Source organism: Ricinus communis, chromosome 2 (assembly GCF_019578655.1).
Source record: "Ricinus communis isolate WT05 ecotype wild-type chromosome 2, ASM1957865v1, whole genome shotgun sequence".
NCBI classification, from domain to species: domain Eukaryota; kingdom Viridiplantae; phylum Streptophyta; class Magnoliopsida; order Malpighiales; family Euphorbiaceae; genus Ricinus; species Ricinus communis.
Window position 1 is genome coordinate 327,829 of NC_063257.1, and position 20,923 is coordinate 348,751.

General features: G+C 36.8%; 4 protein-coding genes and 1 non-coding gene across 7 annotated transcripts; 2 read left to right on the forward strand and 3 right to left on the reverse strand.

Moving 5' to 3' along the window:
* Window positions 1-113: 113 nt before the first annotated feature.
* LOC8273653 (pentatricopeptide repeat-containing protein At2g13600-like) lies at window positions 114-3,659 on the reverse strand. The gene has a single exon (XM_015720441.3). The coding sequence runs from the start codon at window positions 3,006-3,008 to the stop codon at window positions 552-554; it is 2,457 nt and encodes an 818-aa protein (XP_015575927.2). The 5' UTR covers window positions 3,009-3,659; the 3' UTR covers window positions 114-551.
* A 3,470-nt stretch (window positions 3,660-7,129) lies between these two features.
* On the forward strand, window positions 7,130-11,720 carry LOC8270006 (monosaccharide-sensing protein 2). Of its 2 annotated transcripts, none has more exons than XM_048370688.1 (6): window positions 7,130-7,256; window positions 8,255-8,372; window positions 8,635-9,195; window positions 9,656-10,602; window positions 10,747-10,934; window positions 11,087-11,720. In XM_048370688.1, the coding sequence occupies exons 2-6, from the start codon at window positions 8,294-8,296 to the stop codon at window positions 11,529-11,531; spliced, it is 2,220 nt and encodes a 739-aa protein (XP_048226645.1). In that variant the 5' UTR covers window positions 7,130-7,256; window positions 8,255-8,293; the 3' UTR covers window positions 11,532-11,720. The 2 variants fall into 2 exon arrangements, with proteins under 2 accessions (XP_048226645.1, XP_015576465.2); XM_015720979.3 differs by lacking the exon at window positions 7,130-7,256 and adding an exon at window positions 7,273-8,039.
* A 2,050-nt stretch (window positions 11,721-13,770) lies between these two features.
* Window positions 13,771-16,149, reverse strand: LOC8273651 (protein MULTIPLE CHLOROPLAST DIVISION SITE 1). 2 transcript variants are annotated; one of them, XM_015717136.3, is made up of 6 exons: window positions 15,927-16,149; window positions 15,731-15,816; window positions 15,428-15,652; window positions 15,157-15,326; window positions 14,669-15,056; window positions 13,771-14,174 (listed from the first exon to the last, which is right to left on the reverse strand). In XM_015717136.3, the coding sequence occupies exons 2-6, from the start codon at window positions 15,773-15,775 to the stop codon at window positions 13,977-13,979; spliced, it is 1,026 nt and encodes a 341-aa protein (XP_015572622.2). In that variant the 5' UTR covers window positions 15,776-15,816; window positions 15,927-16,149; the 3' UTR covers window positions 13,771-13,976. The 2 variants fall into 2 exon arrangements, with proteins under 2 accessions (XP_015572622.2, XP_015572618.2); XM_015717132.3 differs by having other exon boundaries at window positions 15,731-16,148.
* Window positions 16,047-16,118, forward strand: TRNAW-CCA. The gene has a single exon. It is a non-coding gene; the product is annotated as a tRNA-Trp (tRNA).
* A 2,250-nt stretch (window positions 16,150-18,399) lies between the features above and the next one.
* LOC8273650 (RING-H2 finger protein ATL8) lies at window positions 18,400-19,685 on the reverse strand. The gene is made up of 2 exons (XM_002510668.4): window positions 18,969-19,685; window positions 18,400-18,718 (listed from the first exon to the last, which is right to left on the reverse strand). The coding sequence occupies exons 1-2, from the start codon at window positions 19,544-19,546 to the stop codon at window positions 18,712-18,714; spliced, it is 585 nt and encodes a 194-aa protein (XP_002510714.1). The 5' UTR covers window positions 19,547-19,685; the 3' UTR covers window positions 18,400-18,711.
* Window positions 19,686-20,923: the final 1,238 nt, after the last annotated feature.

Consider the following 20,923-nt stretch of genomic DNA (forward strand, 5'->3'; position numbering starts at 1 on the left):
CATCCAACTATTAACTGCACAAGGAAAAAGATAGAAGGGAACCAATGAATAACTAATCGATCCTAGTTCCATGCTCTACGTACACTAACAATAAGAGCAAGATCCTTTCTAAAGATTATGAAGTGCATATCCACATATGAGTATAAGTTTATTGATATTAACCAAGGGAGCCAACTTAGTAACCAAGTGACAACCATAGCAAACTCTCTCAAAGGTTCTTCATAGTAAGGGAATGAATGTTAGTCAATCCAAGAAAGCTTGTCTATGACTCTGCAAAAATAACTGCACTAAAAAATGTTACAATCTTAAAGAATGTTAACTGAACTCCTAGCATCATTGGGGCTCTTTGTGCCAGCCAATTCCAATTCAGATTCAGAATACACCCTTCCATCTCCTTCCTGCAGAGTTTGGTGCATTTTTCCCCATAATTTAACAACAGTGGAACTGTCTCTTGTAAGCTTCAGAACCTCCATTATGATTCCAACTTGAACTTACCTTTAGAGCTCCTCAGGCTCTAGCTCCACATTGTTCACTCTTCCATTTTAGCCGGTCTATTCTGCAGTACCTTCATCCATTGGGACGTTGAATATTAATGTATTAAGAATGACATCTATCATCGCATGGATTTCCTTGATCAGTGGGTGATTAGTCTCATCTATGGCGAACACATGCACCTCGTTATTGACCTCTATCCAGCTATAACCAGGACTCTTCTGTATCCCTTTCTCTTTAATCAATTTTCTGAGATCTGCAACACCTTCTAGATTGCCGCGACTTGAATAAATGTGTGCTAGAAGTGCATAACTTCCAGAGTTATCCACATCCAGTTCTTGCGAGTTCTTGACTGCATATTCTGCTAATTTTGAGTTGCAATGGATCTTGCAAGCCCCAAGCAGAGCTCCCCAAACATCACCATTCGGTGTAAAAGGCATGTCATCAATCAAATTTTTAGCCTGCTCTAGCAATCCAGCCCGGCCAAGCAGGTCTACCATGCATGTAAAATGTTCATGTGTTGGTAAAATGCCGTAATCTTCAGACATAGACTTGAAGTAATTTTTCCCTTCTGTTACAAGCCCTGCATAGCTACAACCTGATAAAACAGATAAATAGCTTATATGATCAGGAATATATTCCATCTCTAACATATTTTTGAAAACCTCTATTGCAACTCTTCCATGACCATTCTGAGCATATCCAGCTATCATTGAATTCCAAGACACCAGATTTTTCATACTTACTAAATCAAAAGCTTTACGTGCTTCTTCAATTTGTCCACATCTTGAATACATGGTAACCAAACTATTAGCAACTGATACATCAGATCCAAATCCTAATTTTTCAGCTTGAGCAACAATTTGGTTTCCAAGTTTTAACATTGCTAAGTCAGCACAAGCACTGATTGAAGTTGCAAAAGTGATGTCATCTGGCGCAATGCGTTCCCTTTGCATCCGCACATACAATTTGAGACCCCATTCCTGAAATCCATGTTGAATATACATACTGATCATGGAGTTCCATGTTATAACATTTCGCTCAGGCATTTTATTGAAACAAGCCTGTGCTTTTCTAAAATAACCTGCTTGAGAGAATGCAGTGATCATAGATGTCCAGGATATTATATTTCTAACTGGCATCATTTTAAACACACAATCTGCCTTCTGAGTATCACCGCATTTTGAGTACATTGTGATAAGAGCATTCCCCACAGTAACAATGGAACCCATCCCAGTCTTGGTTGTAAGTGCGTGAAGTTGTCTGCCAGTAAAATTAAAGTTTGGATGTGAACAAACCTTAAGAACTGTTGCAAAAGTAAACTCATCCAACGCCACAAGTACCTCTCTCATTTTGTTAAATAGTAGCAATGCTTCTTCTTTAAGTCCACACCGGGCAACTCCGTTAATCAAAGAAGTCCATGAAACTGCATTATGCTCTGTTAGACTGTTAAATACCCGTCTAGCGAACTTTAAATGTCCACACTTTGCATACATATAAACCAGACCGTTACCTACATAATCATCAAGAATGATTTCCTTTCGGATAATCCGAGCATGCAAATGGGCACCCCATTCTAGATCATGAATGCTGGTACATGCACTAAGAACGCAAGCAAATGTCATGGAATTGGGTCTAAAACCTTGAGTCCACATCTCAATAAACATACTAAGAGTTGGAACTCCAAAACCATGTCGAGACAATATCGAAATTATTGTGCTCCAAGAAACACTGTCACGTTCTGGAATTCGGTTGAACAAGTCAAGAGCCTTTCCAACCCCATAAGAATTAGAATAACAATAAAGCATACTATTGAAACAAAACAAACTCGGTTGTCGGATCCCCAAAAACACTCGATCGGCGTAGGTAAACGCACCACACTTAATATACATACCCATAACCGAAGTTTCAATCGATTTGTCACTTCCAAAATCAAATTTCTCAAAAAGCCCATGTAACTGAATAGCCAATTTGAAACAACCAAGAGCACCACAAGCTTTCATGGCACAAGAAAAAGACAGCAAGTTAACAATACATGTAAAATTCCGAATCATCAAAACAAACACCTTCACAACCTCCTCATACTTTCCATTTCGAAAATAACCCGACATCATAGAGTTCCAAGAAACAGAGTCTCTTTCAGGCATTTCATCGAACACCTTCTTGGCTTTGTCTATTTGTTCCGCCTTACTTAATCCAGTAATCATTGTATTATAGCTAAAAACATTGCGAAAGGTCATGTCAGCAAAAACCCGGCAAGCGTCATGGGTTAAGTGACAATTAAGGTACATATTCAAGAGGTGGTTGTGAAGGAAAATGGAAATGTATAATCCTGTAGAGATGAGTTGGGCATGAAGTTTTCGAGCGATGGGCATTGAGGAACAATGCCCCATTGCTTCGTACAACTTTCGGGAGAGTTGCATGTAAGAATATTGTTGATTCTGTTGACTGGAGAAGGAACGGATGATATATTGATGAGGCTTTATTAATTGTCGCCATGAGAGCTTGCTGATCATCCGAGAGAGTGCAAATTTTCATTTGCTGCGCCAAAATTTAATAACAGCGGGAAAATAGGGGGCTGTAATTCTATTTAAGGAGTAAACGACGTCATTTGCTCTTGAGTGATAGTATATATTGTCAAAAATAGAACTAGCACTCAGTTCAGATGCCAAAGCTGGAAATACATTGGCAAATGAAACAGGAATTGCAACTTGAATATACAGAACCTCTGGGTATGAATTAACATGTTAGATTGTGAAATATATGGTTTTGTTCTAGTAAGATCTATAAGAAAAACGCGTGTTTATGCTCCAGCACCTGATGTGGGTAATACATCATTAAAAGTTTCTTCTGTACCATCCTCTTTTTTTGGACCTTAAAGAAATCGTGAGAAAAGTAGCATTAAGTAGTCGTCACAACTTCCTCTTTCTTCTTCTTGGTTTATTTTATTCTATTATTGCTTTTAATGCAGCAATTCTGCCAGAGAACTTTCACTGATGGCTGGAATATGCAACGCTCCACTCATACAACATTTTGCAGAAAGGCTTTCAGGATCAGCAACTACATATCAGGAGTTTTGATCAACAATAATCAATATTCTGAGAATTAAAGTACGAAGCTCATAGATGCATATACTCAGGTCCAAGTTTTATATTGCTGTGCAACGGGAAGGCTTTGCTTCTGCCTGGATATGTTTTCTTTTATATTTGCCTTGTCTTTTCGTAATATCTTTCCCCTATAGCATTTATTCAGTGCTGTCGTACCCTTGTCAACCAATTTATGGAGTCTGAATTAGAACTTTTTCTCTTTGCTTTTTTCCTGCCTGTCAACCAATTGCTGGCTTAGCTGTGACGTAGGGACTGAACCTAAACTTTTTACAGGCTAGGCCGATGTGGAGTATTTACAGTATAGGGTACCAAATTATATAAGTGAAGAGAATACTTCAACATATACATGTCTAATCCTAGTTAGCGTCCTCTCGCAATTGATGGAAAATCGATCAGAAAGTCCTTGGTCATCGCATGGAGAAGTTGATATTGCTAATCTGCTATCTGCAGGTTATTTTGCGGTAAATCAAAGCATTATTCGTCAGGATCCTACCATGTTTGATGGGCTGGACCCATTTTAAATCATACACAAACAGAGAAATTTTAGAAGGTGAGGTTGCATATTTTGCTATGACATGTTTCTGAAGTAGATAATTTTAAGGATGGCGCACGCTGACATATACTTTGAGGGTTCTAGGCTCCTAATAAGCAATGAACTTGGAGATGAAATCTGGAAGAAAGAAAGGAAAAAAAAAGAACTTTTCTTTTGAGAAATGGAGGAATTTCATTAAGAAACAAAAGCCAAAAACGGCTATACATCAAGAGAGGCCAGTTCCTGAATACAACGGGGAAGATCTTCAATGCAAGTAAAATCCAGATTCACATGGGAAACATAATGAGCTAAAAGCATCAGCTACTTTGTTGGCAAATGTATGCAAATCTTTTTGAAATATCATGAAGATATAAGCAATTTTTTGTTTTAAAAAAAAATGAATATTCATTAATTAATAAAAATTAATAAATAGAGTTTGATATAAAAAATAAAAATAAATATTAAACTTCAAAAAAAATATATATAAAGAAATCTGCTTTTAACAATTATCAATCGCATTGAACGCTATATTAGTGGCACTAATCCGTACATCGATTTCATAGATGTCTTTTAACGATACTGATTGTTTGTAATGTAAAATTTAATTTTTTTTTTTTATCAATTTTATAAGAGAGAATTTAACACTCTGATAACGGAAAATCATAAAATTTATATAAAATGAAGATTCAAAACTCTCATAATAAATTATCATAAAACTCTTAAAAGTGAGAAAAGTAAAATATGGAGAGTAGTTATAAATATTTGATTTATGAAGGTTTTGATATGAAATCACTAGTCTTAACATTCTTAAAGTGGGGCACCATATTCTTTATCTGCAGGATTGGGTTGATGTATTTCTGTATTTATTGTTGACAATTGTGAGTAATAAGAAAGAATTGATAGGAGAGTAATGTGGGTACATAATTTCTGTAACCAACGATATCACTGTACGTAGACAGTTGTTCATAATTTTCGCCAACGCAGGAGTGTCAATATGATGCATTGCGTTTTGCATTATGGAATTTGGCAATTCAAAGACAAAATGACAAACTTATATTTGGAATTGGACCGACGCATATGCAAATAAGATTATTTTTAGGTGAGTGGCCACATATCTATCTCCAAATTATTGCAGCACTTGAATTCTAACCAAATTGGACTAACTTGATCCCATCTTGCAATTATACAAAATGGGCAAAAGTTGTTTTCTTTTATTAAGCCAAAATAATTTTTCAATTGAATATAGTGTGGGAAGTGATTATGTTTTTAATACAATATCCATACATAAATTCCAATGTACCAACAAATTAAATAGTATGAAAAACAATAAGAAAGGGAGAAATAGAGGGTATACACATTATATTAATTTTCATAATCCTTAAATAATATTGTCCATTGTAAATAATTAATTAAAAATTATAAATATGACCGGAGCAAAATAATTGCTCGACACTTTAATTAAATAAAAATGGAGAAATCATGGCACCTAACTTTAATAAAGCTGTGGTTGTAATCAAGATTGGAGGTTTCCTTGTTTTCTTTTCTCCTCATTTCCTTCATTTATTTGCAAGTCCCATGTTTTGCAGAATCTTTTGTCCAAGAATCAAAACTAAGTAATAATCAAATTTGTTTTTAATTGATAGCATCTTAACATTTTACCCGATCAGTAAGGAACCCTTTTTTTTTTTTTTGGGTTTTCCATTCTTGGATTAAAACATAATTATGACTTTTGGCCAAATGGGTTGGATTGTACATATGACCAACTTTTAATTCCCCAGTAACTAGTACTCTGCTCCAAGTGCTTCTTAACAAATGGGGACCTTTTTCCCATCTTCAAGGAACTAATTATATAGCATTCCGTTTGGGTTGGGGGGAAGGGCATGATGCAATTTCTTTTGTAGCATATAAATATATACACACAGTTTCAATTTGATAGGGAATGAAGAGAAATAATCAAAATGCCTTTTCCAAAGCTTAAGGGGTCAAATCAAATTAATAGTAGCATCCACGTCCAGCAGAAGACAAAAAGAAGACATGGCAAATGAGAAGAGGCACAGCACAGCACAGCATGATACATATGCTTTCTGGGTTGAGAGAGATTATATAATTGGAGAAAGAAGCTGCTGCTGAACATGTTTTATGATTTCAAAGTATTTTCACGTAAACAAAACTGACAAAATCCATGTGCCACCAGTCCACCACATTATATTTTAGCAGCAGCAGCTAATAGTCTCATATTCTTTTCAATTAATGCAATCATCTTTGACCCTCTTTTTGAAAGGTAGATTTTCTTTCGCTTTCTCTCCACATTTGTATTTAATTTTCTCCTTTTAAATGCATTCATTAGTTTCGGTGCCGAAAATTCTGAAATCCCTCCTCAAATTGGGTTTTCATATTCATATGCTATAGCATTACTATTACTATTACTGTTACTATTACTATTATGTATGTTCAGACACAAACCAAACTTTCATATGATTTAAGCATTCATTCGCATATTTATATACCAACAAACAATGTGATTTCCACAGTTAGCTGGACTTGGTTCCTCACGTGACTCTATAATCCCCTTGTGCCATCCAAACTTTAAAACAAGTTTACACTTCTTTTTTTACTCAGTAATATTCTGTTTATTTACTCTCATTTAATTTTTTATTTTCTTATAATAAAATTCTTAATGCTGTTTACACTTTAATGCTAAATCATTCAACATTACTAATATTGTATAATGCATCACTGAAATACAGTTCAATTTCAAAATAAAAAATAGAATTATCATTGATAACTTTGACAGCTAAGTAACTATTTTGGACTTAAAAGCACATTATATAAACTTATATGGGCAAAAATATGAAACCACTTTAGCGGCAACGATCCAGTTTCATCAATGATTGAAGGTAGATTTTTATGCTTTCCGGAAAAAAAAAAAAAAAAAAAGCACTGCGCAGTGTGCTCTTGCACAAGCATATAATTGATTGAAAAGATATACTTGCACAGTACGCCGGCATGCAACTAGATATTATTAAAGCAGCCAGACCAAATATTAAAATTATTAAAAAAGAAAACAACAATATCTATCCTCCATTGCTTTGGTTGGTCAATTTGGAAGCCATAGATTAACAGTAGTAGGTTCCGCACTTCTTAAAAAAGAAATCTTTTTAAGTAATTCATTAGTTTTTCTGAAACAATTTATTGTGCTCTCGTTGTCATTCATTTTCTTCTTTTAATTTAATACTTTACACTACAGTAGCTGTATTGGACCCAGTTGTAAGTCGGAACATATGATGGTTTTTCTGGGTTTTCTTTATTTGGGTAAATGGATTCATTTTTGAACAATGGGTAAATGAATTCTTGTGAATTAAGAATCTGGGTTATTAATAACTCAGAAAAAGAATCTAGGTTATTAAGAGAGAGATGTTTTAACTCAGTGACGTGAGTGAGTGTTTGACGGGTGTGGAGTTGCTGTTGAAGGGTTGTTGGGGCTGGAAAAAGAAAAGAAAAGGATTTTATCAATCTCAGTTTCAGGCATCAAAACTGCTTTCATTGTTTCTTTGCCAGATTAAAACCCAATTGTTGTCACTCGTATCCACTCAAAAGATTCTTCAACTAGGCGCCAGTTCAACACCCACTTCTTAATTCATTACTTCCTTTCTTTTTTATACAAAGACCAAATCTTCGTAGTGCCATGAGGCTGTATTCATAACGGTCACTTCTCTCTCTCTCTCTCTCTCTCTCCCAAAAACTCTAGCCTTGTTCCTCTATTAGATATCTGCCTTTAGTTCAGTATCCGTGTCAAGCCTCATCTCACCTTTCTTTTAGGCTATAGATAGGTGAGCAATCTAAAGAGATCTCCTTGCCGTGGTTTCTTCTTTTTGCCAATGTTGATTGGCTATATTCTTCCTATTTGAGTAAGTTTATTATTCGATGGCTTGTTTTTAAATTTAGCCACTTTATTGATTAGATACTGTTTTGAATGATAGGATATACTGGAATAGGTTAATTCTAGTAAGATAATTTTCCTGTGTTGTTTTAGAGCTCTAAGGGGTTTACTGATGAGTGCAACAGATCTAATAATATGCTATGAATGGAGCATATTAATTATCTCGCTCTTTTTTCGTTGCAGGTTAGTGCAACATTAGGAGTTTGATTCGCTGATCAAAAGATGAAAGGAGCTGTACTTGTGGCTATTACTGCTTGCATTGGCAGCTTCTTGCAAGGATGGGATAATGCTACTATTGCTGGTACTTCTTTCTTAGACATTTAATCTTCAAGGACCAAGAGATGTTTGAAATAAAACTGATAAATCTGAAAGTTCAATTGTGTATCTTTTTTTGTCCAATGAACTTCTGAAATTTTTCATATTAGTAATGAAATTTACCTTCTGCCTACTTCTCTCTATTATTATATTTTGTTTGGAGTGCTTCTATAGTGCAGAATATTAAGTCTCAGCTGTTAAAATTAGTGACTGGATGCATTCCTGCAATTTTCTTTCTGTGTTTTCAGGAGCTATTGTTTACATCAAGAAAGACCTCAATTTGCAAACAACAGTGGAAGGTCTAGTTGTGGCCATGTCGCTTATTGGAGCCACTACAATCACAACGTGCTCAGGAGCAATATCAGATTGGCTTGGTCGGCGTCCAATGCTAATAATTTCATCAACACTTTACTTTGTCAGTGGTTTAATAATGTTGTGGTCTCCAGATGTCTATGTCCTATGCATAGCAAGGCTATTAGATGGATTTGCAATTGGGTTAGCTGTTACCCTCGTTCCAGTGTATATATCTGAGACTGCCCCGTCAGAAATAAGGGGGATGTTAAATACACTTCCTCAGTTTACTGGTTCAGGCGGCATGTTTCTGTCATACTGTATGGTTTTTGGGATGTCATTGACATCCTCGCCTAGTTGGAGGTTGATGCTTGGGGTTCTTTCAATACCTTCCCTAATATATTTTGCATTGACCATATTTTATTTGCCTGAATCCCCTCGATGGCTTGTGAGCAAAGGGAAGATGCTCGAGGCAAAACGGGTTCTGCAGAGATTGCGTGGAAGGGAAGACGTTTCAGGTTAATTTCACTCGTATTCCTTCCTCTGCTCTTTTTGTCCATTGTTCTTTCTAGGAAAATGGTTTCGAAATTTGCATACAAGATATAACTGATTACATTGTCTCTGATACGTTTAGCAGATGATCCAGGGAATATACTAATGGATGTTGATTTGTGCATGATTATATCAATTGAATCCTTAAAACAAGAGTTTCCATTTTCTGATCACATTATCACAATGAGTTATTTCCCTGGGAACAGATGTGTGGAGTACCCTGGCTGCTAGGTCAGCTTGAGATTTTATTAGGCATGTTAAACTTAAAATCTTGCATAACTTAAAATTAGTAGTTGATATTGTGATTTGTAGTCATGTTTACAGCTAATATTTTTGTTAACTCTGCAAAACCTAATTGGTCTAATGGCCTGCTTATCAATATGTTCTTTATCAAGTGGATGTTTCTAAAGCTTCTATGATTTGCAGGTGAGATGGCCTTGCTGGTTGAAGGTCTTGGTATTGGGGGTGAAACATCCATAGAAGAGTATATAATAGGCCCGGGAGATGAACTTCGTGACGATCACGAACCCACTGCTGAGAAAGATAAAATCAAATTATATGGACCCGAAGCAGGTCTTTCCTGGGTCGCTAAACCTGTGACTGGACAAAGTTCTCTTGCTCTTGTATCTCGGCATGGAAGCATGGTGAACAAAAGTGTGCCACTTATGGATCCTCTTGTGACTCTTTTTGGCAGTGTTCATGAGAAGCTTCCTGAAACAGGAAGCATGCGAAGCATGCTTTTCCCTAATTTTGGTAGCATGTTTAGTACAGCAGAGCCTCATGCTAAGCATGAACACTGGGATGAAGAGAGCCTACAGAGGGAAGGTGAGGGCTACACATCAGAAGCTGCAGGGGAAGACTCAGATGATAATTTACATAGTCCATTGATCTCACGTCAGACAACAAGCATGGAAAAGGATATGCCTCCCCCTCCTTCCCATGGCAGCATTCTGAGCATGAGACGCCATAGCAGTCTCATGCAAGGAACTGGTGAGGCAGTGAGTAGTACAGGCATTGGTGGTGGTTGGCAGTTGGCTTGGAAATGGTCTGAGAGAGAAGGTGAAGATGGAAAGAAGGAAGGAGGATTTAAAAGGGTGTATTTGCACCAGGAAGGTGCCCCTGGATCTCGTCGAGGTTCTCTTGTTTCACTTCCGGGCGGTGATGTTCCTGCAGAAGGTGAGTATGTGCAGGCTGCTGCTCTGGTAAGTCAGCCTGCTCTTTATTCCAAGGAGCTTCTGGATCAGCATCCAGTTGGACCTGCAATGGTTCACCCAGCTGAAACTGCTAAGAAGGGGCCAATTTGGGCTGCTTTACTTGATCCAGGAGTTAAGCGTGCATTAATTGTTGGGATTGGGATTCAAATTCTTCAGCAGGTATTGCATTACATTCATCAACTTTTTTTCTTCTGCATCTGCTTTCCGTTAATTGAATTGAAATTAGCAACAGGAATATTCTGATCAACATAATGGATCTGCGGAATAGTGGTTAATGAAGCTTCTTGCCATACTTTCTTGCAGTTTTCCGGTATAGGTGGTATCCTCTACTACACTCCTCAAATTCTTGAAGAGGCAGGTGTTGAAGTCCTTCTTGCAAACCTTGGCATTGGTACAGAGTCTGCATCATTCCTTATCAGTGCATTCACAACATTCCTGATGCTTCCTTGTATAGCTGTAGGCATGAGGCTAATGGATGTCTCAGGCAGAAGGTTATCTCCTTTTCTACATTAAGTATTGCATCATCCATAGTTCTAATCAGGAAGGCCTTCTGCATTTCTACCACCTCGTCTGATAAGAAGCTCTTTTACGTCGTTCCATTTGGAAAAGTTGTGTTACTTAACGAATTCTTCTTTTCATGCAGGGCGCTGCTACTGACCACAATCCCTGTGCTTATAGGTTCGCTTGTCATCCTAATCATTGGTGAATCTATAGACTTGGGCACAGTTGCCAATGCAGCAGTTTCAACCGCCTGTGTTGTCATCTATTTCTGTTGTTTTGTTACGGCTTATGGACCGATTCCAAATATCCTATGCTCTGAGATCTTCCCCACAAGAGTTCGTGGTCTCTGCATTGCAATCTGTGCCTTAGTTTACTGGATAGCAGATATCATTGTTACCTACACACTGCCTGTAATGCTAACTTCAATTGGCCTGGAGGGAATCTTTATCATTTTTGCTGTCATGTGTGCCATCTCTTGGGTCTTCGTCTTCTTGAAGGTTCCAGAAACCAAAGGCATGCCCCTTGAAGTCATTACAGAGTTCTTTGCTGTTGGTGCAAGACAAGCTGATGCTGCCAAGAACGAGTAATTGACAGAAGGCCAATTGATTCTTCTGCAGTTTGAGCTGCTAAAGATGTCATAGGACATCTGTTCAGAAATTTTTTGCATTGTCCTATTGAAAATGCAGATTTTATAATTAAGCAATTAAATTTCAATTTTCCCAATTTTATCCGTGATACTGCAATAATGTTGATCATGTAATAGTTGATTCAGATGATGCCTCTTCTTTTTTTCTTTCCACTTCACAACATATACTCAGCGTGTCATGTCGTGAAGAGCACTCGATGAGAAGTGTACAGCACACCGAGGTCCTAGTAATAGTATAATGCTATGAAGGAACCCCGCTATGCAACTGGGGGATGCATTTGGTGAGCCTGAGCAAATGTAACTTCAGTACAAACTTCGTTTTTCTTTTCATTTCTGCTGGGATTGCGATTCTGTATCTCACTCCAAGGTGCCTTCTGGATAATTAATAATAATACTAATAATATTTGATATTACTGGAACCCTCTGTCTATTATAAGGAAGGACGACGAACATGCTGACTTTATAAGACCCATCGCTTTTTCTGCCATCTCCATTCTAAAGTCAGTTTTGCGCTCCATTGACAATCTTATAGGTCATATAATGATGTCTTTTTGGTGAATCTTGTCCAATTAAACTTGCTCGCTCATTAAGATTCTGAAAGCCTTCGCACCGTTACGGAAACTGCCGTGGGTTCACTTGTGCCCACAAGATCATTCAATTTGGCTTCTGGCATGGCTTAACGTATTATGTTGATTGAGAAGAGCAGAAAATAAGGTGAGCATCCAAATATCAAACATGATATTGGGCCAAAATATTATTAACAAATTTGACATTAAAAGAATCGCAAATTGGACAGCGAGGCATCTGTCATATAAAGAAAGACTTTGTGGAAGTTCTTTATGGAAAGGCAATGAAACTTATAGTAGAGGAGGATGTGTGGATTGCTATAGCAGTGCGTGCAAACCCAAATCTGAAGGAGGATTAGGAGTAAAAGAATCTTTGGATGGAATCAGTCTGCTATAGTAGGATATGTTTGGAGGTTACAGTTAATAAAGAATCTCTATGGGCAAATTAGATAGCTGAAAACAAGCTGAAGGAACCGAGCCATTGGGAGATCATAACACCGCATTATGAATTTTGGGTCTGGACAAACCTATGCAAAATCATTAGTAGTATTAAAGGTTTCTTTGAGTATGAGTTGGGAAATGGCGTTCCAGTTCTCCTTTTGGCAATACCCTTGGGCCAATGGAGGATCTCATCTAAACAAGCTTCCTGGGATTCCAATTGTAGATACTGATATTGGAACTTACTGTTAAAGTCAAGGAAGTATGAAGAGCAGGAGATTGGCAATTCACGTATCCCTTGCAGATCTGCTCTAGGGCTTATATCAGATGCAACTTCAGGGCGAATGATATGAGCTGAAGAGTTAAGCGACTGGAAAGTAACAAAGCATGGAGTCTTACCGTCGTATGTACTTGAGAAGCCAGAACTTGAATGTCAGCTGGCGTAATTTAATATAAGAGTTCCGCAACCATTCTTAGGCAGGGCTTTATTAGTTGGTTGGCTCTTAGAAATAGGCTAGCCTCTAAGAAAAAGGCTCAGAAATGGGTCATCTTGGTTTCTACTGTTTGCTGTTTATGCAACGAAGAGGAAATGAATATCAAACATCTATTTTTCAGATGTGATATTTAGAAGATTCTTTTACACGAGTGCCACATGAAAGAAACGTAAGGACATGGGGAGAAGGGAGGTATCCTGGTTTCAGAAAGCAAGAGGGAAATCCCTTTAAGCTAAAATCTGGGGAGCTGCTTTCAATTCTACAATCTACTCCATATGGCAGGCCCAAAATCAATTACTTTTCGACACTAAGAACTGCACAACTACAGATATTTTTCAAAAGATAAAAGAAGTCCATTTCGCTTAAATTTGCCAAATCTAGTAACAGTGGCAGCGGAGCTCTAAATGACTGGTTTTACAATTCATAATGTATATAGATTGTTTGTTTGTTTTAGGTCTATAACCTTGGAGGTGATGAGCTTTAAACAATAAAACTCCTGTTTTTGGTGATTTACAAACAAACCAAAAAATAAAAAAGCCACAGGTACACGATGTTAACGAAGACGCATAAATAAGATTTCAGTTCAGCTCTTGGAGTTGGCTGAACATGCCACTCAGATATCCCTGTGTACTTAGATGCATATCGCGGCTTGAGGTTGGATCTCTGAAGGCATATATTACTATTTATAAGCAAAATAAATATACCCATTATATTTATATTCAGCATCAAACTTCAAAGTTTTTACAACTGAATAACTGGGGTGAGCCAACTTGAAGTTCGAATCTCCACCGGTTCTCAATATCCCGAATTGTCTAATGCTCAAAAATCCCAGAGTTCAGTTCAAAGTTGACGGATGGCAGTAATATGTTGTCAAATGCAAAAACTAGTTCATTGAAGTTCCTCTGATGATGAACTGCTGTTAAAGGAATTTGGGATAGAATTTGATTTTGATGGCTTAGGTTCGCCGGCTTGATTGTTGAAGGGGCTCTGTTCTACAAGCTCATTGGACTTTGGATTTGACTTGAATGGTCTTTCAAAATCTTTAGCATTGCTAGTGTCAATAACTAGTTTATTGAGTTTTTGATCCTGCAAACAAACAGAAGAACTGCAGCAAAAAACAGATGCCAAGTCCACCCCAGTAACCACAACAAAAACAATACCAACTCAATAAAACTCCAGTAGTTTTTCTGCCATCTAAAGCAAGTATACTATGGACAAGAAATGTCAATAAATATGCACATATGGATTGTCGAGTAATTCATGATCATGCAAATAGCAATAAGTGGAAGGGATTTCATGACTTACTTTCCAGTTGATTCAATTGAAGTAGTGATACTGCTATTACTAAAAGCCCAGAGGCTACATGACAAGTGACAACAACTTGCTGCATTTTTAGGCCCTTGAAGTATTATAGTGAACTCGCTAGTAAAGTAAATGATGTATAGCAATTATTTGGGACAAAATAGTAAAGGTTAATATGAGGTGCTCTTTGGGGCACAACTTATAATTGCTCTCTTTTGTAGTTGTAGCTATGAGTTTTGAGGCATGAATTTAATTTTGAAAACATCAATGTAACGTACCTGTTGTAGTGCTTCCAGCTTTCTCTGCAGCGCCTCATGCTCAGCTTGAATACGGAAAGGAACACCATGTTTCTGATAAACATTAGTTTGTGCCAAGTCTTCATCAATGTCACTGGCTGTAGTTGCAAAAGGATGATTAGCAGGAATCCACCTAACAGTGTCAGGATCAACATCGGGGGGTATAGAATCCCCTTCTTTAAGAAAAATAGTAGGCCTCTTCCACTGGTATGCACGCGACCTCCTTTTCTGATGTATAGCTTGTTGCTCTTTGGTTAAAGTAACAGGGGCCAAGCGATAAACTTTTCCACACATTTCTACAGTGGAATTGCTCTTACCAACCTTAACCAACGGATTATTGAATGGATCATCATATTTCAGAGGCATTGAACTGTGAATGCAAAAGCCACATTATTATTATTGTTGTTGTTGTTGTTGTTGTTGTGCAACCAAAATCCAGATAAAGATAGTTTGAGGGATAAGAATCATACATGCCTCTTCTATCGGATCTCAGTTGGCCGCGTCTAACAAGATCAGCTACTGATCCAGGAGGACGCCTATACCTCGTCTTTCTCACAACATATACTCTCAGAGCAATCACCAAAAATGCAGTTGCAACGCATAGCCATATAATGATATTACTTCCACTTTGCCTTCTTCTCTGATAAAACAAACAAGTCAAAAACAGAAACCACCAAACTAAAACCCTAACCTCGAAGATTGAATAAATTTGTAAATACAAATGCAAATAACAAATTTTACCACGAAAACAACGGGAGGAAGAGTGGAAATAATGGCTTGAAATTTATCTAGGGAAGAAACTGTCGGAGTTTGCTCGTCTTCAGTCGGATTGACTGAGCCTTTACTGGCTCTCAGTGGATTGGTAAAGGATCGATTTAACTTGATTTGATAATGAGATAGTACGAATTCTCTCCTAATTTCCATAAATTTAGGAGAAAGTCGGGGTTTTGAAATCCACATCAATGGCTACAATATAATCAAATTACTATAACGTTATAAACAGCCAAAGGAAAATATGAAATGAGATAAAAGAATTGGAATTACCTGAGTAGACAAAGAATGAAATTGAAGCGTCCAAATTGAAGTCATTATTTTTCTTTTTAATTTTTGCAGATGGAAAATCTCTTACGCTACAAGTGAGACTTCGATTACAAATAACATAATAATGATGATAACGATAATAGTAAGAGTAATCAACTTACTATACCACAAAATAATAGCTATGGCTTTCGAAGATTACCGTTCTATTTTCTTCTTCTGCAACAGTTTCTACCAATGGAACGGCCTCATCTTTCGTTTCTCCTGTCTCTCTGTTTCTTCCTCGGGTAATAGATATTCACATTGAAAACGTATCACCAGTGGATCCGTGGCGCAATGGTAGCGCGTCTGACTCCAGATCAGAAGGTTGCGTGTTCGATTCACGTCGGGTTCAGTACCGGAACTTTTTTCCATTTTATCGTTTAATTTTCTTTATCCATTAATTAGTGTATAAAGAGAAAAATGAACTAGTGAAGCTCTTTTACTATAAGAAGGGATTTCTATTATTCCTTGTACCAACCTCTTATAAGTCAATTAGTCATGGAATTGTAGTATTTAACACCGATCATCATTAAGAATAGAAAGTACAGTGAATTATAGAATATGAAATCAGGAGTTAAAAGAAAAAATGATTACTTTTATTGTGTTAATGGTATGTACAAGAAAAGAATTTGGAGTCTGCGCCACCCTAGTTTTTTGATATATATGCCCACTATAAATTTAAAAATATCAAAACTTGCTTAGAATTCCATGAATCACACATCCCTTGGAGTTTGGCCCTCTAATTATTTAATTAGCCATTAATTTTCCCTTCTCATAACTTGTGGTTGGCAAATAAGAAGGGTTTGACACTGTATGGTATGTACATGTGTAGATCCTATATGCCTACTGCTCATGTGGTCTCCGGTCTCCACACTCTTCAAGCTATTCAAAGTATATTTACCTAATCATTTATCAAGAATGACAATCATCCTGGGTTTTAGCTCAATTAAGCTAATAACCATAATTATTTGAAAAATATTTACTTCCTTATAAATTTATTTTTAATTACAATTCATGGTCGTGATTTTTACAAAAATAATCGGCTGGACTAATTAAAAAAATTAATTTTACCATGATTTTAATTTTTTTCATTACGCTTTCAAGATAGAAGAGCTCTAACATTGTTATTTTCGAATGGAAATTATGAATTCATAACCTAATTAAGTTGTTATTCTCTACAAACAATAAATACAACTTTATTCGTGTTAAACTATAAATGGACAAGCAATTTTAGATGCTATCACAAATCACCTATGTTATGGGTTATTATTCCTTGTCTCCTAATGCTTTTTTTTTTTTTTTCCTTTATATGCTTTATAATCGTGACCAAAGTATTGTTTTTAATTGTTACTAAAAAAATCTAAGAAATAGCACACTCCACGTACCCCTCTATATGTATGTATATATAGGGTTATTCTGGTGCTTTAGTGGGTCAGGCAAAGCTTATTTTCAATTGAATGGCTCCAAAGAAAACGGAATAAATGTCTGAGAATAAAGAAATGCTGGTAACCATTTTGTAAGTTGGACTAACACTAATCTTTTGTTAGGTCAAGACAAGGAAGAAGACGGCAGTAGTTTGTTTGTTTTTTGTTTTTTTTTTTTTTTTGGAAAAATAGAACTTTCTCCATGATCTAAAAGTAAAAATATTTAATGATATCTACAGATAATTGTTAATGATTCTTTTTATACTTAGTGGGATTACCGACTTGTATTAGTTGTGATTATCCATCACATGTAAAGAAAAGGGTTCATACTTATAAATTTAAAGCCCCCGTCTATTTGCTATTTTTGGCATAACTAAGGTATTATGCCCACGCAATATTTTGGTCTATCGAAATAAACTGAGGCTACTAGTTGACAAAATTACACCGTCCTTCGATCATTAGGACCCTTTTGCGTAATGCAGTTTACCGACACAATAAGCTGGGTAACCGGGGGGCAGTCAATGTATATATTATGAGAGCATGGTAATGAGGGAAGCATGAAGTATCCCTTGATCAAAAAGCATGAATGAGCTCACTTGTGGTAATAAACGGCTACTCAGATGAAATCTCGGTCTTTTAGCTGTGGAGTTATTCTAGGGGTTTATATGGGAGTGCAGCTAATTCTATTATTTCAGAGTTGAAGAAGAACAAAACTCAAATGTTCATAAACTGTATATTTAAGAATAATAAAATGGGGTAATGCACTTTCCAGTGGAGCACGAGTGAGACCAGAGTAATTGTCAACGCACAATTGAAGTGGTGGAAATGAAACGGCCACCTTTGACAAGTGACCCTATGGTGTAGTGGATTTTTCTCCTCCCATTTCCATTACAATATTACATACATTTTCAAACATCGTCTAAAAAGGAAAAATGAAAAACACTGAAGTCGGTCCCACATATTCAGACATTACTATTATTTTATCATAAAATTCATAAACAGGCATGCTCGATAAAACCAACCTCATCTCATAAATCATCAATTTGAATTTAGCCACAGTTATTCAATTTGCAAAATTTATGAATAGAATTTACCTAACATTTTTTTTATTAAAAGAAAACAGTCTATATTTTTTTATTCTATCTGGGCCACACAATTAGATATAAAATCTCATTTCATTACCTTCGATGACCAAGAAAACAGTCCAAATTCAGAGAATAACCAGCTCAATTCATTGTATGCGCACTAAATTCAGAAAATAACTTGAGTAATATACAACAAATGAAGAAGAAGAAGAAGAAGGGGATATGTTTTGTTATATATATATATATATAGTTGAGATTTGAGGAGGAACGGTCACCAAATCTAAAGAGACAAAAAGTATCTCAATCACTCCAATCCAAAAGCAGAGAAATTGCCCCCAGCACTCAAATTTTTGGATTCCCTCAAATTTCACCATTCTCCTCTCTCCGCAAAGTTTAAAAAACTACGCTCTCATACAACACAACACCACATCAACTCTCAGCACCTATCCAAAGCCACAGAAATTAAGTCAGAACTCACGAATAATCGCAATCCATATTATTATTATTATTGTAATAAACAGCATTCTTTCTCTTGGTAAATTTGCCTTTTGTTTACTTAATTTTAACTGGTATTTAAATACTTGTAATTAACTACATACGTGATTAACCCAGAGAACAATTACAGAGATACACTACTAAAACTAATACCTAATTTAGTTTTATTTTAGCAAGTTAAAAAGCTAAGGCAAGAACCTATTCGAATTGTCTTCACGCTCTTTCATTCTAGCTTCACTTTCACCTCCGCCGCTAGCACTCGCCGGCAGACCTCCACACTTCTGACATCTAGCAACTACTAAAATCTGACGGCAAGATGGACATGACGAGTGAGACCCTAGCCACGTGTCAATACAGCTCACGTGGAATCCATGTCCGCACTGAGGCAACACACGAATTTCATCTCCCGGGGCGAATTCCGCCAAACAAATGGCGCAATCGTAGAACTTAGGTGTAGAATCGGCGGAGAAAGTCTGTTTAGGAAGTGACCTGAGGATCTTCTTTTTTAAACCTTTGTTTGCAGCTGAAGGAACCGGAGGTTGTGCCGGAGCGCCGCCTCGGGAGTTTGCCATGGAAGAAAGCCGGCGAAGCCAGGCACAGCGAGCTACAGCTATAAGCCCTAAAACACAGATTAGAGCGCAGAGGAGAGCCGCAAGTATCACAACGAAGTCTGAGTCTAACGTTGCCGGCTGTTGTTCGGTGGTCGAATCCGCTGTCTTTGCGGTGGTCAGCGCCGACGAGTTCACGGCGCCAAGGAACCTAAAAAGACGAGTCATGTGAAGAGGGAGAGGGAGAGAGATTTGTTTTGTTTCTTTCAAGTGTGTGAGAGAGAGTGTGTGTGTGTGTGCATATAAGGTTTTCTTTTTAATATCCCAGTCGAGTCTTTAACAATTTGGATGGTTTAATAATAAGAGGAATCTAAATTTGCTTTAATAAATAATTTGCAATTGACCTCGTCTTCTTTGAATTTATTCGTTTATGCCCCTCTTCCTCCATTCAATTTTTTAAGTTAAAAAAGGAGATTATGTTGTGAACTAAAAAACAAGGGAATCAGACGTAGTTATATATGTTAGGCAAAAGAGAAGCACATTGACCAGTTAATAGTAATTACATTAATTAATTACTGTAATTATTAACTCTTTTTTTTTTTTAATTTGTTTTTGGGTGACCTCAAAAAGGGATAGAGGGTAGCGTGGGATTAGTGACTTCATTTCACTTTATAATACTGTTTCATTCCTGCTAATCTGGCATGCTGCCCAACTTATGATTGCTTCAGAGAACAAATAAATTAATTAAAACTTGTAGTTTTGTTCGTCGCTCTTGATATTTGTTGTTAGAAAAAGGGAAAACACAACCATTTTTCACTCTTACGTCCTCGATGATGTTTCAAATAATAAAAATAAGAATCAAAGGAAGCCCAAGACCAAATAAACGAAAATCAGAATCCATCTGATTGAAATTCTGCGGAATGAATATGCCGAAGCAACATTGATGAAGTACAATTAAGTAGCCATCAAAAGCAATAATGAAATGATTCACTTCACTCCTACTGTATGCATAAAAAGGATTTTCGGAACATTTTCTTTTTCTCTCTACCCCCTTTTCTTTTGGCTTCATCCGGTACCAAGATGCTCATACGTGGTCTCTTTATTATTATTAAAAAGGAGATTCCAAAACAGTAGCAATAAAAATATGTAATTAGCACAACTCCATGAATTTTTCTTGACAGAGAATTGAATTAAATCTTGAAAACAGAATGATAGAAATACAATAGATTTCTCGGCACCCAATAGGAGTTTAAAGGAGCTAACATTCCTAAGATTGTGACAAAAAGGAAGAAAAGTTTTTATCTGACCATGCAGCTTAGGATTGAGCCTCGAGCCTCGAGCCTTGAGTTCATCACTATTCAGTATTCACTAACATATTATCCAAAAACCGTACATGGAGGATTAGCTTAGTGAAACGTTGCAAACAAGGCGTGGAAAACGTGAGCCTCACACCTCGCCCAGAATCACAGAAAAGATGGAGAAGATAAAAATGAGTTTGTTTTTGGAGGAAGGGACATGCACATACTTGTGGTGCCTGCGACTTTTATGGTAGACATGGCCCAACTACCATGTGGCATGGCCCATGTGAATCCCTCTATAAGTTAG

What these genes read in the sequence shown, in the direction of transcription:
- LOC8273653 (XM_015720441.3), bottom strand. Translation starts at nt 3,008, where the DNA reads ATGATCAGCAAGCTCTCATGGCGACAATTAATAAAGCCTCATCAATAT.
- LOC8270006 (XM_048370688.1), top strand. Translation starts at nt 8,294, where the DNA reads ATGAAAGGAGCTGTACTTGTGGCTATTACTGCTTGCATTGGCAGCTTC. An exon ending in TGGAAGGGAAGACGTTTCAG is followed by an intron (nt 9,196 to 9,655) that starts GTTAATTTCACT and finishes TATGATTTGCAG; the next exon opens with GTGAGATGGCCTTGCTGGTT. An exon ending in ATGGATGTCTCAGGCAGAAG is followed by an intron (nt 10,935 to 11,086) that starts GTTATCTCCTTT and finishes CTTTTCATGCAG; the next exon opens with GGCGCTGCTACTGACCACAA.
- LOC8273651 (XM_015717136.3), bottom strand. Translation starts at nt 15,775, where the DNA reads ATGACTTCAATTTGGACGCTTCAATTTCATTCTTTGTCTACTCAG. An exon ending in AGATCCGATAGAAGAGGCAT is followed by an intron (nt 15,057 to 15,156) that starts GTATGATTCTTA and finishes TTGCATTCACAG; the next exon opens with TTCAATGCCTCTGAAATATG. An exon ending in AGCTGGAAGCACTACAACAG is followed by an intron (nt 14,175 to 14,668) that starts GTACGTTACATT and finishes GTTTGTTTGCAG; the next exon opens with GATCAAAAACTCAATAAACT.
- LOC8273650 (XM_002510668.4), bottom strand. Translation starts at nt 19,546, where the DNA reads ATGACTCGTCTTTTTAGGTTCCTTGGCGCCGTGAACTCGTCGGCGCTG.